We start from the raw sequence: 16,523 nt of genomic DNA, 5'->3' as shown, positions 1-16,523 counted from the left end.
AGATTATCTTCCTTACAAGATTTATCACTACCACTTTTACACCTGACAAGTCTGGCTCCTCACTTTGTGTTGCTATTTTCCAGCTCTTCTTAAAATATATGGCCACTTAGAAATTAATGACAGGTTTCAGAGTAGCAGCCATGTTAGTCTGTATTCGCAAAAAAGAAAAGGAGTACTTGTGGCACCTTAGAGACTAACAAATTTATTTGAGCATAAGCTTTTGTGAGCTACAGCTTATGTTCAGATAAATTTGTTAGTCTCTAAGGTGCCACAAGTACTCCTTTTCTTTTTGAAAGAAATTAATGGTTCCATTCATTTCAGCTGGACATTTTGAAGAGAATTAGAGCATTAGAAGTACATTTTACACATCAGCTGTCCTTCCAGAAATGGATAATTATTTTATTCACATGGATACAAGCAGCTTGTTGGTATTTCAGTCCTGGGTCTTTGTAATTTAAAAGTTGTTGAATTTTCTCTGAGTCAGTATTCTCATCCACTTTAGTTTATTGGAACCATCATCATGAAAACTCCTGGTCCACAGATGTGAAACAAATTACATGGCTTATGCTGTTGCATTCCACTTTATTGTTGGGAACAAAACAAAGCTGGGGGATATACAACTTCTTAAAGTAATTATTGGGGTGGGCAGGTTAATCTAATTTTCTAGACCTCAAAATTTCTGAAGATTTTAAGCCTAGAAAAGTATCGTTTTAAACGTTAATTAGAAGATACATTTGTTTTAAATCAGTAAACCAAAAATATTGACTGAATTAGAAATTAATACATGTAGAGCTGCAGATCTCATTTAGCTTGAGATTTCCTGAATGATATAATTATTAATGTTTCATATACAGCATCTATATGATAAACCTACAGATTCATTTTACGTAATTAGTCTGTGGAGGAAATACACCACTACTTCTGAACTGTCGATTTTCCTGTAACACAAGAAGGAAAACAGTTCAAGTTTCTAAATAATAAATTAAAAACAAAATATTTTAAAGACATCTGGTCCACATCTGTCCAAAGTATACTACTTTAAAGCAGAGTAATTAAATGCAAGAAATATTATAATCACACCTTAGAATAGAGAAAATAACATCTTCCATTTTTTATGTAATTTACCAAATTATGGAAATTTTTATTCATTTATGGTGTCTTTTTAACCTCTCATTCTGTCATAATAAAGAAGATGAAAGCTAGATGCTAGTCCTTCTTTTAAAATAACCAATCCAGTGTTTTTAAGACCTTGACTGCAGAAAAAAAACCATTCTAAATCTTTAGTTATCTTCAGATGAAATTATAAATGTTTACAGATTATTTCTTATCCATTTCTAAAGTAACTTTAACCCCCCCCCCCATTAGTTACTTAAAGCCCTGATGGTGCAAAAAGACCCCCAAATCAGATGTGTTCTTTCTTCTGTATCCAAATATCTAGTCATAAAATTCCATTTGGGAATTTTTTAGCAAATGCATTTGACTAACATATTGCTTCTGCAAAAACATTTGTTTGCCTATTGCTGGGGACAGTGTAAATATCCTAGGAGCATAATGGAGTAAAATCTCATTCCATGGGCAAGTTAGTGATAGAAAAGTAAGGGGGTTGTCATTTTATTCATAAAAATCTATAGAATAATAATTTCAATGGTGTCACCTTCAGTGGTGTGGCAGCGGGGACTCACCGGCTCCCATCTCCAGGTGCTCCAGCCGGTGGAAAGTTTGATAATACAGTGTTATCAGAAATGGGTCAAATTGGGTATCATTCAAAAGCCCTTTCTCCCTCAAACATAATGGTACCAAACATGACAAATCTAGAACAACTATATAGATATATATTTGAGAGAAATGTTTAAAAATCAACATTTTTTAAATTATACTTCAAACACAGATTCATTGTTTACATTAAAAAAACAACCCTCTTTGGTAATCCTAGGGAAGTTAAATGTCCTATATGTCAAGGTTATTCACCAAAGTCATTATCAGAGTTGTCTCTGTCTAGGGCACTGCTGCTAGATACGTTGTCACACTGATTCTCGTGCTACACTTGCACAGCTCCATACAAGGCAGTCTGCTGGCCAAACATTTCCAGGCCAGTGAGCATCTTCTCTTTGCATATAAGCATTTAGTTAGCTGAAGGATTGGTTCGGGAATGTATGGTATTTCACACATAACTAGTGTGATCTGTCCATCCTCCAACACCCATCCAGGCCTGACAGGGGAGGGTAGTTTTGGATGCACTGGATCATCCTGGGTCCATTTCATTGTTTGATCATTTGCCTTCTTGATCGCAGATAGAAATGCATACCTTGTCAGAAGGAATTTTTCTTTCTTTGTCTGTTTCTTGGAAAACATCCACCAATGTAACTTTGCAACTGCATAATAATGGTCTTCAAATGGTAAACTTGGCATATGAACATATCAGGTGCATTTATGACTTCATCAGTGACTGTCTCAGCCATTCCAAGCATCTTCAGAGCAAGGAGAATCTTTGGAGGCTAAATCAAAAATCTTCCAGTAAATTAATTTGGTCTTTCCAACCAGCCTTCCAGTAGTGTCACATCCTGAAAGTGTCTGAGAACCTGGCAGTACCGTGGTTTTAATGGTCTGAGTGATAGGAAAACATCTCTGAGGGATATACAGCAATTCCGTTCCCCAGCAGCAAGCACGAAAACAGAATCTTGCAGAAGTCTTGGGTAGCATCTCACAGAGAGCACTAAAACATCTGTGTCTTGTGCAAAAATCCAGAGTTTAGTAGCACCTCTCTTTGTGGCATTGACAGCATGCAGGATAATTTTAGTGTCAGCCTCCTCATGGGAACTATGAAGAAACTCCACTGAACAGTGCAAGGCATCCGCTTTGTTACACAATGCAACAAAGAAATTCTTTCAACAATTCCTTGCATGCTAGAGTGTTTTTTCTGCAAAGTATGCAATTAACTAATCCTTCATTTGAGTATGAGACAGCTTCTTTAATGTGACATTGAAGATGTTTGTGGAGTCAATGATTTTGTATTGGACAGGTGAAATAAGATAGTCTCTCTTCTTTCTAGTAGTATTTTAATTGATTCTTCTACATATGTGTCAAATATGAGGTGGATTATGTCATTGATCCAGTATATTCTCTGTAGCTTCATAATTAAATTAATCAGCCAAATCTCAGCAGGCATTAACAGTTTCTGGTTTGTTGAGAACTTATACCTCAGCCATTTATGATTGCTATATTGAAAGGACTCTGCTGGCATAAGATACCAGTCACATTGTCACTGGGTGCTGGCTTAGGAAGACCAGGCTAGGTATGTATTAGTGTACTTTAGTTTGCTTTTCGTTTGGCACGTATGCCTTCTTCCATCGCATTCAAACACAGCTTGTTGTACTACGAAGAATTTATACTTTCCTAAAGTCTCATGTAGGTCAACATCATGGGGATTACCTGTCTGTGGTTAGCTCTGAAAAAATCCCTGCTATGTTCACTTTGATTTTCTTTTAAGTCATTTACAGCTTTAGTCTTTTCTTGATTGGAGACCTTAGATTGACAAACCTCTGGATAATGCTTTGGGTTTTGAAGACTTCAAACAAGTCATGATCCAAAGTATCCATTCACTTCTCATCACTTGGACCTGTTTTGTCATGATTAATAAGCGCTGGTCTGTCGTACTCAGATGTGCTGTCAATCCAAGTAAGCTCATCCTGTCCTCTTCTTGGCACTTAGCAGAACCTAATGGTGCTTGATTACTTCTGGGAAAGTCATTCCAGCTGTGCATAATATTTCATTCAAAATTCAATGGAGTTCTGGGGTTGTCAGGAAAAACTGGGCTTCTGTGTTATGCCCACCAACCCCCAAATAACTTTCTTTTTGCTGCGTTTTCATGTTCTAGAGCTTTATCTGAACCAAATGCCCAGCAGGGAATTAGCGACCTTTAAACACTCCAATTTCCTTCTTTAAATTCTTCCCATGTGTCTGGGGCAGACTTCACTACACCTCTTATTTCAGCAATTTACCAGCAATCATTGCAGAATAGTTGGTTAGATCTAAAGCAAAAAAATATTTCACAAAGTCTTCCAGTCCTGTCAAATGCTAATTCCAATTAGCACTCCGGACAAATGAAATAAAGAGAGCAAAGACTCTCCCACAGCTAACACTTGTCCTGGCATCTTCGACTTTTCCTGGTGCTCGATGTACTTCCTCTGCAACCTTGCCAAATTCAGTGTATGGGTGCAGTTCATGTAGCACACAAGCTGTCACGGAGCCACATGTTTAACCAGGTCCCCTACGGTGGTATTCTCCAAGATTCAGATATTAGCTGGTATTCTTTGCTCCCCGCTAATGTCTAAAAATGATCAAGATCAAAGTAAAAACAAGGATTTTGTAATACATTTCTTTGGGATTGGGTAATGGGGTAGCACCCACCTCTCACGAGCATGCCCTGGTTGAGTGCGTGTGCCTGCACTCTTGGTTTGTGGTGACCTCTGTTGGTGGTTCTCAAGCACCAAGTCAACCGAGTCTCTCACACAATCTGTACGTGAAGCAAACCAGACCTCTTCCGGTATATACAGACCACCAGGGGCCTATCCCAGTACCCCTCTGTTGGTATCTCTGTAGCCCTCCCTGGGTTCAGTCTTTAAATAGTCCCAGCCCAGGTATGGGGCTGTACCCTCAGGACACTATCTTCCTGCAGCTCTTCCTCGGCTCAGTCCTTACTCAGTCGCAGCAGCCAGCCAGGAGCCCCTTCTTGCATCCCCAAGCCCTGCCAGCAACTGATCTGCCCATGGTCCTTCTGCTCCTTCAGCCAGCCAGGAACACAGTTCCAGGCAGCAACTGACTGACTCTAGCCCTACAATTCCTTTTATGTGAGTCTGTGGGGCTCTGATTGGCTCAGTGCTCTCTGCAGCCTCCCTTATTGGCTGCTTCCCCACAACCATGCTAGGCCACTGGAGGACTTTCCTTCTTCTCCTCTCTGGGATGGGGTGTGGTAGGACCCTGTGACCTCCAGCAGGGAGCCTCTGGGCCTAGTACAACCCATCACCGTGATTGTAATTAATTATGTTATGTAATGTATGTATGTTATGTAACTATGTGCGTACTGTTTACAAAGGTATTCCATTAATTTCAGACTGGATGCTGACATCTTAAGCAGTACCTCATTAGAACTCTTTTGGCATTATAAACAAAGTTGATAATCAATACCACTGAACCACTTCTTTCCTAATGATACTGGCAAATCAAGTCAAAGCACTCCTTATATGTATAGTAATCTGTAACATTAAAAAAATTAATCAGGTATCATGTTCTGAGCATGTTCTGTTAATCAACGGACACAATTTTACTTTGTGAGGGCTGCATGTTTGACATGCCTGTATTTAAAGTATAATTTTAAAAAGCTAATTTAAAACATTTTTCTCAAATACATAGCTACATAATTGTTCTAGGTTTACCTTGTTTGGTACCATTGTGTTTGTGGGAGAAAGGGCTTTTGAATGATACCCAATTTGTCCCATTTTTTATGATACTGTATTATCAAAATTTCCACCAACCAGAGGACCTGGAGGGAGGCGGGGGGGGGGGGGGAGGGGGGAAGCAATTCCCCACCACACTGCAGAGGGTGACACCATTGAAATTATGATTCTTTAAATTTTTACGAATCAAATACCCCTCCCTTACCTTTCTATGGTTAACTTGCACATGGAATACACATGCTCTCTGACTAAAAAATTAGTATGATTTCAGTGTTGTCTGTTGGTGTGGCAGAGATATGCTTATAGCTGGGTGAAATAAATATTTAAATCTATATGCTATCTAAATTGTTAATTTAAAGAGTGAACACAAGGTCTCAGAAAGATGGGCTAGGGAACAGGCTTAAGACTCTAACAAGGCTGATTTGTGGTCTTGAATCCTGGGCTGAGGAAAATAAAAGTCCATATGGCATAAGCCATCATGCAGGGTGAATGAGCAGAGGAGGAAGTCATGCTTAGGGGACTGAGCCTGAGGTCCCCAATACCAAAAACAGAGGTTAAGATAAACCTTACTCTGATAAGGTAAAAAGTTTTCTACAAATAAACATAACCTAATTCAAGGTAAATTCTGTTTGTTTATTTCAAGGGAACATGACAAAGACCCTGAGAGTTTCTTTAAAGTATTACTGAAACTTAAGGAGATGGACCTACCTTTTCATGTGTCTGTCCTTGGAGAGACCTTCACTGATGTCCCAGGTACCTTTTTGAATGATCTAATTCTTCAGGTGGCAGAAGCCAGACAATTCTAGAAGTTATGGGGTTGGTAAATTACATAGTAAAACAAAAAGATGCTGGTATGTTATAAAATCAAATTGTTATATTAAAAATATTTCAGCGCTCTTTGATATTGCTTGAGAGTATAAAGCCATTTATTTATGATATGTGTTCCATGTAATGCATTTATAAGGATGTAAAATATATAGATGTAAGAGATTGGATAGTTCAGAGAATTATTAATGAGATACAGAGACTTTCAACTCTAGGTCACTGGTCTGAATTCTGCACTGACCAAAAGTCATTACTATTTATTTGATGGCAGCTTGGCCTATATGAAATAAGTGAAATGTGTCTTAGTTCACTTCCTAGTGGACAAGTGTTAACATCATAAAGACTACCATCATAATTGACACTAATTGTTGACATTATCAGCAGAAAGGACAAGACGTGGATGACAATGGAATTAAACTATCCTCTCACCCTAAGAGTGGTCCCTTCAAGTTATACTTAAGTCATATATTTATATATTTACACACATACAGAGAGAGAAAGTGACAGAGCATGTCAGATATTCAGCTGGTGTGAATTAATGTAACTATTGACTTCAGTGGAATTTTGCTAAGGATTTGCTGCTTAATATTCCTGTGCTGTCATTTGAAATGTCTGAAATACTGCTATTGTTGTTTGTTATAACTGATGTGTCAACTATGTGCTTGAGCCTTACCAGGAACTTTTTGTTGACTTGAATGAACATACCCCGAGTTTACTGCAATTTTTTTTCTATTTCTGGGTCAATTGCTCTATGTACTGTTTAACCTCTGACCAAGATTTTGTTCTCCACATCCTTAGCTAATAGAATTGTGACCTTGCGGGATGCTTCTTGATATTTGTTGAAATTCAACCCCATTGCCCACACGGTTTTACATTTTCTGCAATTACCCTGCTTTAAGTGGTAATGGTTTTCTTCTTGGAGATTTTCAGGTAGAGGCACTAGACACTAATTTAGTTTAAATCTAGGGATTATTTACACCATGACCATGTCTTTATACCAATTCTATAATACCTTTGGTATAAAACTGGCATAGAGACTTGGGGCTATATTCAAAAAAGGATTTAGGCTCTACAGGCCCCACTGGGATTCAGAAAGCCCCTGCTCAGCTCCCCCCCGAATCCTGTTGGTGCCTAAACTCTCCTAATACCTAAATTTTTGCATTAAGAGTTCCCTAAGTGCCTATGTTTCTGCCTCTGAACATACGCACTGCAGCCCCATCTCAGGCATCTGGATGCCTATGTCCCAGAGCAATGCATGAACTGGGGGAAGATAGACATTTCTCCATGTAACCTGTCAGTGTGTTCAGTAAGTATGTTCAGACCTCACCTACTGGACTGGGCCCCTACAGAGAAGCTCACACAAAATCCAAATCTCTCCTTGTGTGTAGTCCAGTGGTTACAGTGCTCTCTTGGGATGCGGTAGACTCCTGGTTCAGTTCCCTTCTTCACCTGTGGGAGAGAAGGGATTTGAACAGGGATCTGCCACCTTTATGGTGAGTGCCCTAGCCACTGGGCTACGGGATAGTCTGACGGGGGCTCCCTCCATCTCTCCTGTTGAAGTTGCTCCACTGTGGATAAATAATTTCAAAAGTAATTGGAGCAGAGGGAGTGGATCATGGATCTTTTACCTCCCAGTTGAATGCTCTAACCTGCAGGCAGCAGAGTCATTTTCATGCTTGCTCTCTCTCTCTGACCCAACGATTCTTTCATTATTTATCCACAGTGGAGCAGCTTAAACATTGGGCGAGAGAGAGAGCAAGCATGAGGATCCAGTCCCCCTACTCCAATTATTTTTTTAAATTATTTCACCACAGTGGAACACTTCAACTGGAGAGACTGACTGTCAGACTCTGCAGATCCATCAGAGGGAGCCTGGACTTAGGCACCTATTTCTGAGAGAGGGGCAGGGCTTACCACTTACCCCTCAGCTTGGCATCTCTCATTGGTTATCAGAGATGAGAAGGCGCCAAGTCTACTGACTTTTGTGAATCCCATTCTAAGGCACCTGTCTCTCCCCATTCATTGTATTGGGAGCCTACAAGTGCCAAAGTCAGATTTTATGAATCCCAGTGATTTTTTAGGTGCCTACGTTTCTTTGTGAATGTATCCCTTGAGCAGAAATAGACTTCAAACACTCAGTGTGATGATCCTAACAGGAGCGTATGTAATATGTTGAGTAAGTGGTTATGCTGCCAGTGGCTGGCCCGCTTGCAGGCTAAGAGGCTACTACTGCCATCATCCTTAGAGGTAACAAAGATCATGGGTTCCATCCCCAATGATGAACCAAGGTGAGGCATTACGTTATATAGCTAATATATTTGAAATGCTACAAAAAGTGTCCAGTTTTGTGCTCTGACAATTAATGGAATGCAGTAAGGCATTTCAAATGTATTAATCTGATTCATTAACATGTGACTGATCTCTAGGGTACTAATGTGACTCCTTTTCCCTAGTATTCAACCGTCTTTAATGTTTTTATCCTGACAACACTTCTGTGGGATAGGGAAGTGCCATTATTCCCACTTTACAGATGGGGAACTGATGCATAGTGAATAAATGATGTGTTCAAAGTCATACAAGAAGTCTGCAATGGAGCAGGGAATTGAACCAAGGTCTCCCAAGTCCCAGGGTAGCATTTTAACCACTGGACAATGCTTCCTGTCTATATAAGTGATGTTTTTTCTTAGCTTTCATATAAGGTCCAATCCAGCACCCATTGAAATCACTGAAAGACTCTCATTGGTTTGAGTGGGCACTGGATCAGGTCCATAGTGCACGCTTCCAACTGTCCCACAATAAAGACACTCTAATTTAAAACACTAAGTTTGCATCTCAGTGTAATCCTGATGCACTCTCATTTCACATCAACATAAATCACCTTGGTGTGGCATATCTGTCTAGACAGATAATTTCCTGGAAAGGAACACTGCAGCACATTTAAACCAGCAACCACCAACCTCCCACTTCCAGTTACTCTTATGGCAGGATCCAGGTCACTGATCGTCAAAGGTGAAATGACATGCCTTTATGCAAATTCTACATAAGTGACCATCTTACACCCAAAATCAGTAACAGAATATAAATAAATATATACAATTTAAGCTAAGTAGTTAAAATCAGTACGACCCTGATCCTGAGCGTTCCCAACTCCCCCACTGGAAGTTAAGGATATTAGCACTAAAGCTGGTCAGAAATTCTCTGACGGCACGTTTTCCCATCAGAGAATGCTGATTGATTGAAATTGAAATGTTTTGTGAAGACAGTTTGATTTCAGCAGCATATAGATGGAACCCAGTCTGGTCTCCATCAGAAATCTGCCTGCTTTCCTGCCAGCTCACCTGCCCAGCTCCTTAGCAACCCACCTGGTGACTTGCTGGGACCCCAAGTTTCCAGGCTCCTGGGTCCTTGGAAGCTTCTGTGGTGGGCTGACAGGGAGCCTGAAAACCCTGAGAACCAGAACTCCAAAGCTCTGTGGCCCCTGGCGCAGCTGGGGTCCCAGGCTTCTGGCTCCTCTGCAAGCCAACAGGCAGGATAATGGGGAACTGGGAGCTGGTAGGCCCTGGGAGCACCGGCTCCCTAGCTACCAGGCTCATAGCTTCAGGGAAGCCACCAGGTGGATTACCCCAGACCCAGGGCTTTATTCTGCTTCACAAAGTCTTTCAAAATATTTGGTTTTCATGTCAAATTGAAATGAAAACACATTTCAAATTATCAAAATTCTATGTGAAATGGAATTACTTTTCTCCATACAGCTCTAATCAGCACATCTAAGAAGATGCTCAACACCTCCCAGAACCAGGACCTTGTTTTCTGTTGGTTAAGGCAGGATTCTGTATTTGCCTTTGTTATAACTGGTAAAAATACTAACACCTAACGCTGTGTAAAATGCCTCTTTCTGTGTGCTTTTGACTTTAATAATCTCTTCAAAGTAGTAGGGGAGAAATGGAATGTGAAACAGAGATATTGTATTTAAAATAAAATTTAGGGTTAAGAACTCCTGTGGAGAGCTTCTGGTTTATGTCTATCATGAAACAAGTCATTAATCTTTAATATTTGCATATAATACTCTTCTGCACTTTGCTTCTTTTCCTGGCTTGTGAGGATAACTGTTCTGTATAAAGTTTTACACAATTCAAAAGAACTGGAGCTAATTCTGACTATACACAGCTTATGTTGGACATATTATACAAACAAACAGTAAGAATAATGAAACCCTATTTTGGGAGTATATGCAGTAAATTAAGTAGCTTTTTTAAACTAATGATGGGTGAACCTCAAAACATTGGTAGTTTGGCTCACATATAAACCTGCTTTGTATATTTTCACCTCTTGAGTCAGTAAAATTGGGCTTGAAACAATTGGTCTTAGAACAAGCTTATTTGTTAGATTTCTAGTATTTCCTGCTTCCTGTTCAACCAGAAATATCACAAGAATAGTCTTCTTTCTAGTATTCTGGCACTTCCTCCTCTGGCCCTAATAGGAAATTAATCTGGTCTAAAATAACTATGTGGACCACTGAAGTTGTTTGATTTCATTTGAGCATTAGGTGAAGATTGTTGGTCCCGTTCTTCTGTGTTGGGTTGTTTGTTTGTTTTTTGCCCAGTTCTTCTTTTTATATTACTTTATGAAAGCCAGTTCTCCAAAGGCAAGTCTTCAACAGAGATGCTCACTTGTGCGCTTAGCGACCTCTGGCACAGGAATTTGGAGAACTCTTCAGAGAGAAAGAAAAATTCAAAAGTTTTACTGTACAGCACAGAATTCTTCACTAGCCACATGAAGGCAGTGTGCCTTGCACTCTAGGTAAGACAGAAAGAGTATGACTTATCCTTCATAGAATCATAGAATTAGAAGGGACTGCAAGGGTCATCTAATCTAACGCCCTGCCAAGATGCAGGAATTGTTGTGTCTAAACTATCCAAGACAGATGGCTATCCAGCCTCCTTTTGAAAAATGTGGGCTATATTTTCCTGGTGGTTCCAAGAGGAGTACTGGCTACTGTATCATTTATCTGCCTTTTTCAAGGTGAGTCTTTTCTTTGGTATTCTGTTAACTGTAACAGGGTCCACGACCCGTCCCTCTTCCTGGGGCCCGCTTGCTGCCCCAGTAAGGCTCCAAGAGGCTTCAGGCTTGTGCAACCCATGTCTTTATTTACCTACAGTTATCCCATCACCAGTGTCTATCTATTTACAAGCTTTACAGGATTATTCAACCTCTTTTACAAGCAGTCAGCCTTCAGCTAGGAGGCCTTTGGTTCCCTCCCTCCCTCACTGACTGACTTCTCTCTGGCTGCCCCCTTGGCTTCTGGCTCCCTCCAAGCCTTTATAGCCCTTGGCTTGTCAGGCCAGCAGGTGTTGCCAATCCTCAGGCCAGCATCAGGCTTTTTCCATCAGCCCAAATCTGCTTCTCCTGATTGGAGCTGACAGGGCAGGGGCTAATTAGATGCTTTTGTACCAGCACCCTGCTACATAACCATTTTGTGTTTATTTTGTTTCACTCTCTCCACCAGTGGAATGAGGAACAGGACAAGCAGTTACACGGATATCTGGACCAATGACAGGTCTAAGGTGCAACCTCTAACAGCCCGCAGTTTTCTGTGTAGCTTCTGTCATTGATATTGAAGTGAACCATCATGGCTAGAAATACAGAAACTCTCATGAACCATAGTGATGGGAGCAATTTAGAAGAATCTAATGACATTCAAAGCTTGCAAAGCTCATCTTTTCCCCAAATATTTGAAAACAGGGGAAATAATAAGTATGGAGAATTCTTGTGGGGAAAGGGAAAACTGAATTTTTAAGTTGACTGTCTTACTTCTGGTGGTTTATATTTACCCATACTATTCACTTCAGATAAGTTTTTAAATTATGTCTAGGGTACATACAGCATATGGATAATTGTCCTTTCTTAAGCATTTTTATAAATCCAAACAAACAAATATAGAAACTGTTGTAGCCATCCTGGATAGAAATGGGTGCTATATATGACTCAAGAGCTAGGAAACTCACTTTCTGATGGCATACAGCACTTGGTTTTAGCACTGATTGACTGACACATTGGATCTTAAAATCACTACATTATTATTATCAAAAAGAAAAATTATTTTAAATAATGTTCAGAGATTTTAAAGTGTGTCTGTTAAAATTGTTTCCTTTCCTGAGTTAGACTAATATAGGAGTAGGGGTGAAAAAAGTAGCACCAGATTCTAAGATATTTTTTCTGTAAAATATGTGACACACACAGAATATATGATGGTGTCCTGTGGAGACAAGTTTTATTGGCAGTCATTTTGGATGATGCTACGTATCTTATTTGTAGCTTCTTGTGATGAAGAGAATCACTAGCCAGTGTGCTGCCTTCTGGCTAAGAAGGGCATTGCAGGGTTTCATCCTCTGTAGTCCTGCTGACCAGATCCATCTATGGTCCCCTCTTGACTTGTGACTCTGCCTTCCACCCGTGTCACCTTTGTTCTCATTCCTTCTGGGGTAAACCAGGATTTTTACCCAATAGTCTTTCTGGCCTCTAGTGTCTGGAGTCTTCTGGCTAGTCCTCCCAGTGAGGCTGGAGGGGAACCCAGTACCTCCCTCTACTATGTGTTCCAGCTCAGGGACCTTTGTGGCAAGTGGTTACATTCTGTCTGGTCAGACCTCTTGCTTCTTCCTAGCCTACTTCCTCCAAAGTGTCCACCTTCTCCTCCAGGGGTTCATATTCTCAGCAAGAATCTGCCCTAGGTTCCAGCCCCTAGTCTCAGTATTCAAGGCACCAAAAGAGAAGAAAGTAAATTAACAGAAATAAGGAGCGGTTCCAGCTTCTCTGTCCTACATGGATCCTCCAGCAGTCTGTATTATTGCTCGGTGTTCACAGTCAGTCCAGCATAGCTTGGTTTTCTACAGTGCTCCTTTCTGGGAGATGAGGGTCAGAGGTCTGTCCACCTTTGCAGTCTGGGGCCTTATGAACTGAGCTTCTTCCTTTTGTAAGCTCTTCCTCCAAGATTGGCATGTGTCACAGGTGTGACAGGGTGGAGCTGCCTGAACCCAAAGCTGCTCTTTAACCCTTTCTTGCCTGGTTTCGGGGTTGTATACACACACTTCTACACATCATGAGTAAAGCAGATCCTCCCAAATTCATGCCAATAAAACATAATATACCACACCTCATGTTTTTATCGTCTATCTATCCATTCATCCTCATATATAAATAGACTTTATATAAAGGGCAATGTGATGAAATATGATTCATCACAATGGATTTGAGGGGCCACATTCCCTGTGAATGTCATATGTGGGTCATCCCTAACAAGTGCCAATAAAACTTATGGCACATACTTTACTGAAAATTTATTTAGCGACTTTTTCTGGTGTTGTAAAGGAATTTAAAGGTATTGTATTTTATATCCTCTCGTTATAAGACTAAATTCCCTTAGTATCACAAGTTCTTACTTTACACGCTTTGGAGACAGAGGAAAATATAATTGATACATTTTATAGAATACCTTAAAAAAGCCAAAATCCCACTATTGAGGAAGAAGGCCATACTAGTTAAAATAACAACCTGGTTTAGAGGCAATGAGGAAGCAGCCATACAAAATTTAAATATATATATATATATATATATATATATATATATATATACATATATACATATATATACATATAAAAATTTTGCATAGCCACTTCCTCATTGCCTCTAAACCAGGTTGTTTATATATAACAAATTGAATAAATGAGAGGTTGATAGGAATGGATATAAATCAGAAGATAGGAATTGTAGAAAATTGATAAGGGAAGCAAAGAGACACAAGGAGAAATCTATGGCCAACAGAGTTAAAGCTAATAAGAAGGAATTTTTAAAATATGTCAGATACAAAAAGAATCCTGACAATGGTATTGGTCCATTAGTAGATGGAAATGGTAGAATTATCAATAATAATGCAGAAAAGACAGAGGTGTTCAATAAATATTTCTGTTCTGTATTTGGGGAAAAAACAGATGATACAATCTGAATATATGGTGATAACATTCTTTCCCTACCATGAGTATCTCTTTAGCATATTAAACAGAAGCTACTAAAGTTAGACTTTTTTTTTAAATCAGCAGGTCCAGATAACTTCCATCCAAGAGTTTTAAAAGAGGAGCTTGCTGGACCATAATGTTGCTTTTCAATAAGTCTTGGAGCACTGGAGAAGTTCCAGAAGACTGGAAGAAAGCTAATGTTGTGACAATTTTAAAAAAGGGTAAACAGGATGACCTGTTAATTATAAATCTGTCATCCTGACATCAATCCCCGGCAAGATAATGGAGCAGCTGATATGGGACCATAGGTGCTAGAACTAGACATGCTGGGGGTACTACTGTACCTCCTGGCCTGAAATGGTTTTCATCATATACAGGGTTTATACTTTGGTTCAATGGTTCTCAGCATCCCCATTATACAAATTGTTCCAGCACTTCTGTACAGGACTCGATTAATAAAGAATTAAAGGAGGGTAATGTAATTGATGCAAGTCAACATGGGTTTATGGAGAGTAGATCCTATCAAGCTAACTTGCAATATTTTTTTTGGTAAGATTACAAGTTAGTAAGTGTAATAGTAATAAAAGTAATAGTGTTGACATAATATACATAGACTTCTGTAAGGCAATTGACTTGGTACCACATGTCATTTTGATTAAAAAACTAGAACAATGTAAAATGAACATGACACACATTAAATGGATTAAAAACTAGCTAACTGATAGATCTCAAAATGTAATTGTAAATGGGGAATTGTCATCAAGCATGTGTGTTTGTAGTAGAATTCCTCGGGGATTGCTTCTTTGCCCTACGCTATTTAACATTTTCATCAGTGACCTGGAAGAAAACATAAAATAATCACTGATAAAGTTTGCAGATAAAATGAAAATTTGGGAAGTGGCAAATAATGAAGAGGATAGGTCACTGATTCAGAGCCGTCTGGATCACTTGGTAAAATGGGCAGAAGTAAACAATATGTGCTTTAATATAGATAAATATAAGTGTATACATCTAGGAACAAAGAAAGTAGGCCATATTTACAGGATGGGGGACTTTATCCTGGGAAGCAGTGATTCTGAAAAAGATTGTGGTGGATAATCAGCTGAACGTGAGCTCCCAGTATGATGCTATGGCCAAAGATCTAAGGTGATCCTGGGATGCATACACAGGGACATCTCAAATAGAAGTAGAGGTTATTTTACCTTCATATTTGGTACTGGTGGCTGGAATCCTGTGTCAAGTTCTGGTGCTCACAATTCAAGAAGGATGTTGCTAAAGTGGAGAGGGTTCAGAGAAGAGCCACAAGAATGGTTAAACGTTTAGAAAACACACCTTATAGTGATAGGCTCAAAGAGTTCAATCTAAAAGAGAAGATTAAGGGGTGACTTGATTACAGTCTATAAGTATCTATATGAGGAACAAATATTTAATCAAGCAGAGAAAGATATAACGTGATCCAATGAAGTTAGACAAATTCAGACTGGAAATAAAACATTTTTTTTAACGTTGAGAGTGATTAACCATGGGAACAGTTTACCAAAGGATCATGGTGGATTCTCCATCACTGACAATTTTTAAATCAAGATTGGATGTTTTTCTAAAAGATGTGTTGTAGGAATTATTTTGGGGAAATTCTATGGCATGAATTATACAGGAGGTCAGACTAGATTATCACAATGGTTCCTTCTAGCCTTGGAATATTTAAATGAATCGATGAGAATCTATGAATAAAAATCTAAATAATCACCCATTTCAGTGTACAATATTCAGGACCGCCAGATCTAGAAGCAAGTGTTGTGTATCCCACTGGAAAGTTTGGGAATCCTTCCTTTCCAAAGTTGATAAAACTCCCATTTCTAGAAGTTAAGGCAAACAAGATATTGGATCTTAAATCTATCAATGGACCTCAGACTAATGTGCCTGGGAGGAGAATTCCACATTAGGAAAAAGAGGGAAACAGTAAGTTTTATGACTGGTGTTTGTTTTTTATTTATTTATTGGGGGGCACTGAAGATAAATGGGATGCTTTGTTTTAAAGCAACAGTGTGTACCCCAATTCTGACCAGAGGCTACACTGCGGAGCAGATTTCTTCATGCCCATCCAATCTTTGATCTCCATTTTGAGATACTAATAAGATCATGAATTAGTGATAAATAGCTGCCTGATCTAGTATTTTTACTAATGGGTATTCTTCTCTGCTAGGGGATAGGCTGAAACCACCAACTCATTTTAGAT

General features: G+C 39.4%; 1 protein-coding gene across 11 annotated transcripts in view; it reads left to right on the top strand.

The window, feature by feature from the left end:
• The window catches only part of QTMAN (queuosine-tRNA mannosyltransferase), a 364,313-nt gene that overhangs the window by 249,544 nt on the left and 98,246 nt on the right, over positions 1 to 16,523 (top strand). For 10 of the 11 annotated variants that reach the window (XR_012664354.1, XR_012664353.1, XM_048868636.2 and 7 more), the window contains 2 exons: positions 6,097 to 6,206; positions 10,031 to 10,132. Coding sequence is in view for 9 of the 11 variants with exons in the window: in XM_048868636.2 (XP_048724593.1) it covers positions 6,097 to 6,206; positions 10,031 to 10,132 (212 nt within the window). In the remaining 2 variants the exon portion in view is untranslated. The remainder of the gene's footprint in view (positions 1 to 6,096; positions 6,207 to 10,030; positions 10,133 to 16,523) is intronic. The other variant, XM_048868638.2, reaches the window with a different exon arrangement.

The sequence above is a fragment of the Caretta caretta genome, chromosome 11 (genome assembly GCF_965140235.1).
Source record: "Caretta caretta isolate rCarCar2 chromosome 11, rCarCar1.hap1, whole genome shotgun sequence".
NCBI lineage: Eukaryota > Metazoa > Chordata > Testudines > Cheloniidae > Caretta > Caretta caretta.
The sequence above is the reverse complement of the archived record's forward strand: the minus strand, read 5'-3'. Positions and strand labels throughout refer to the sequence as shown.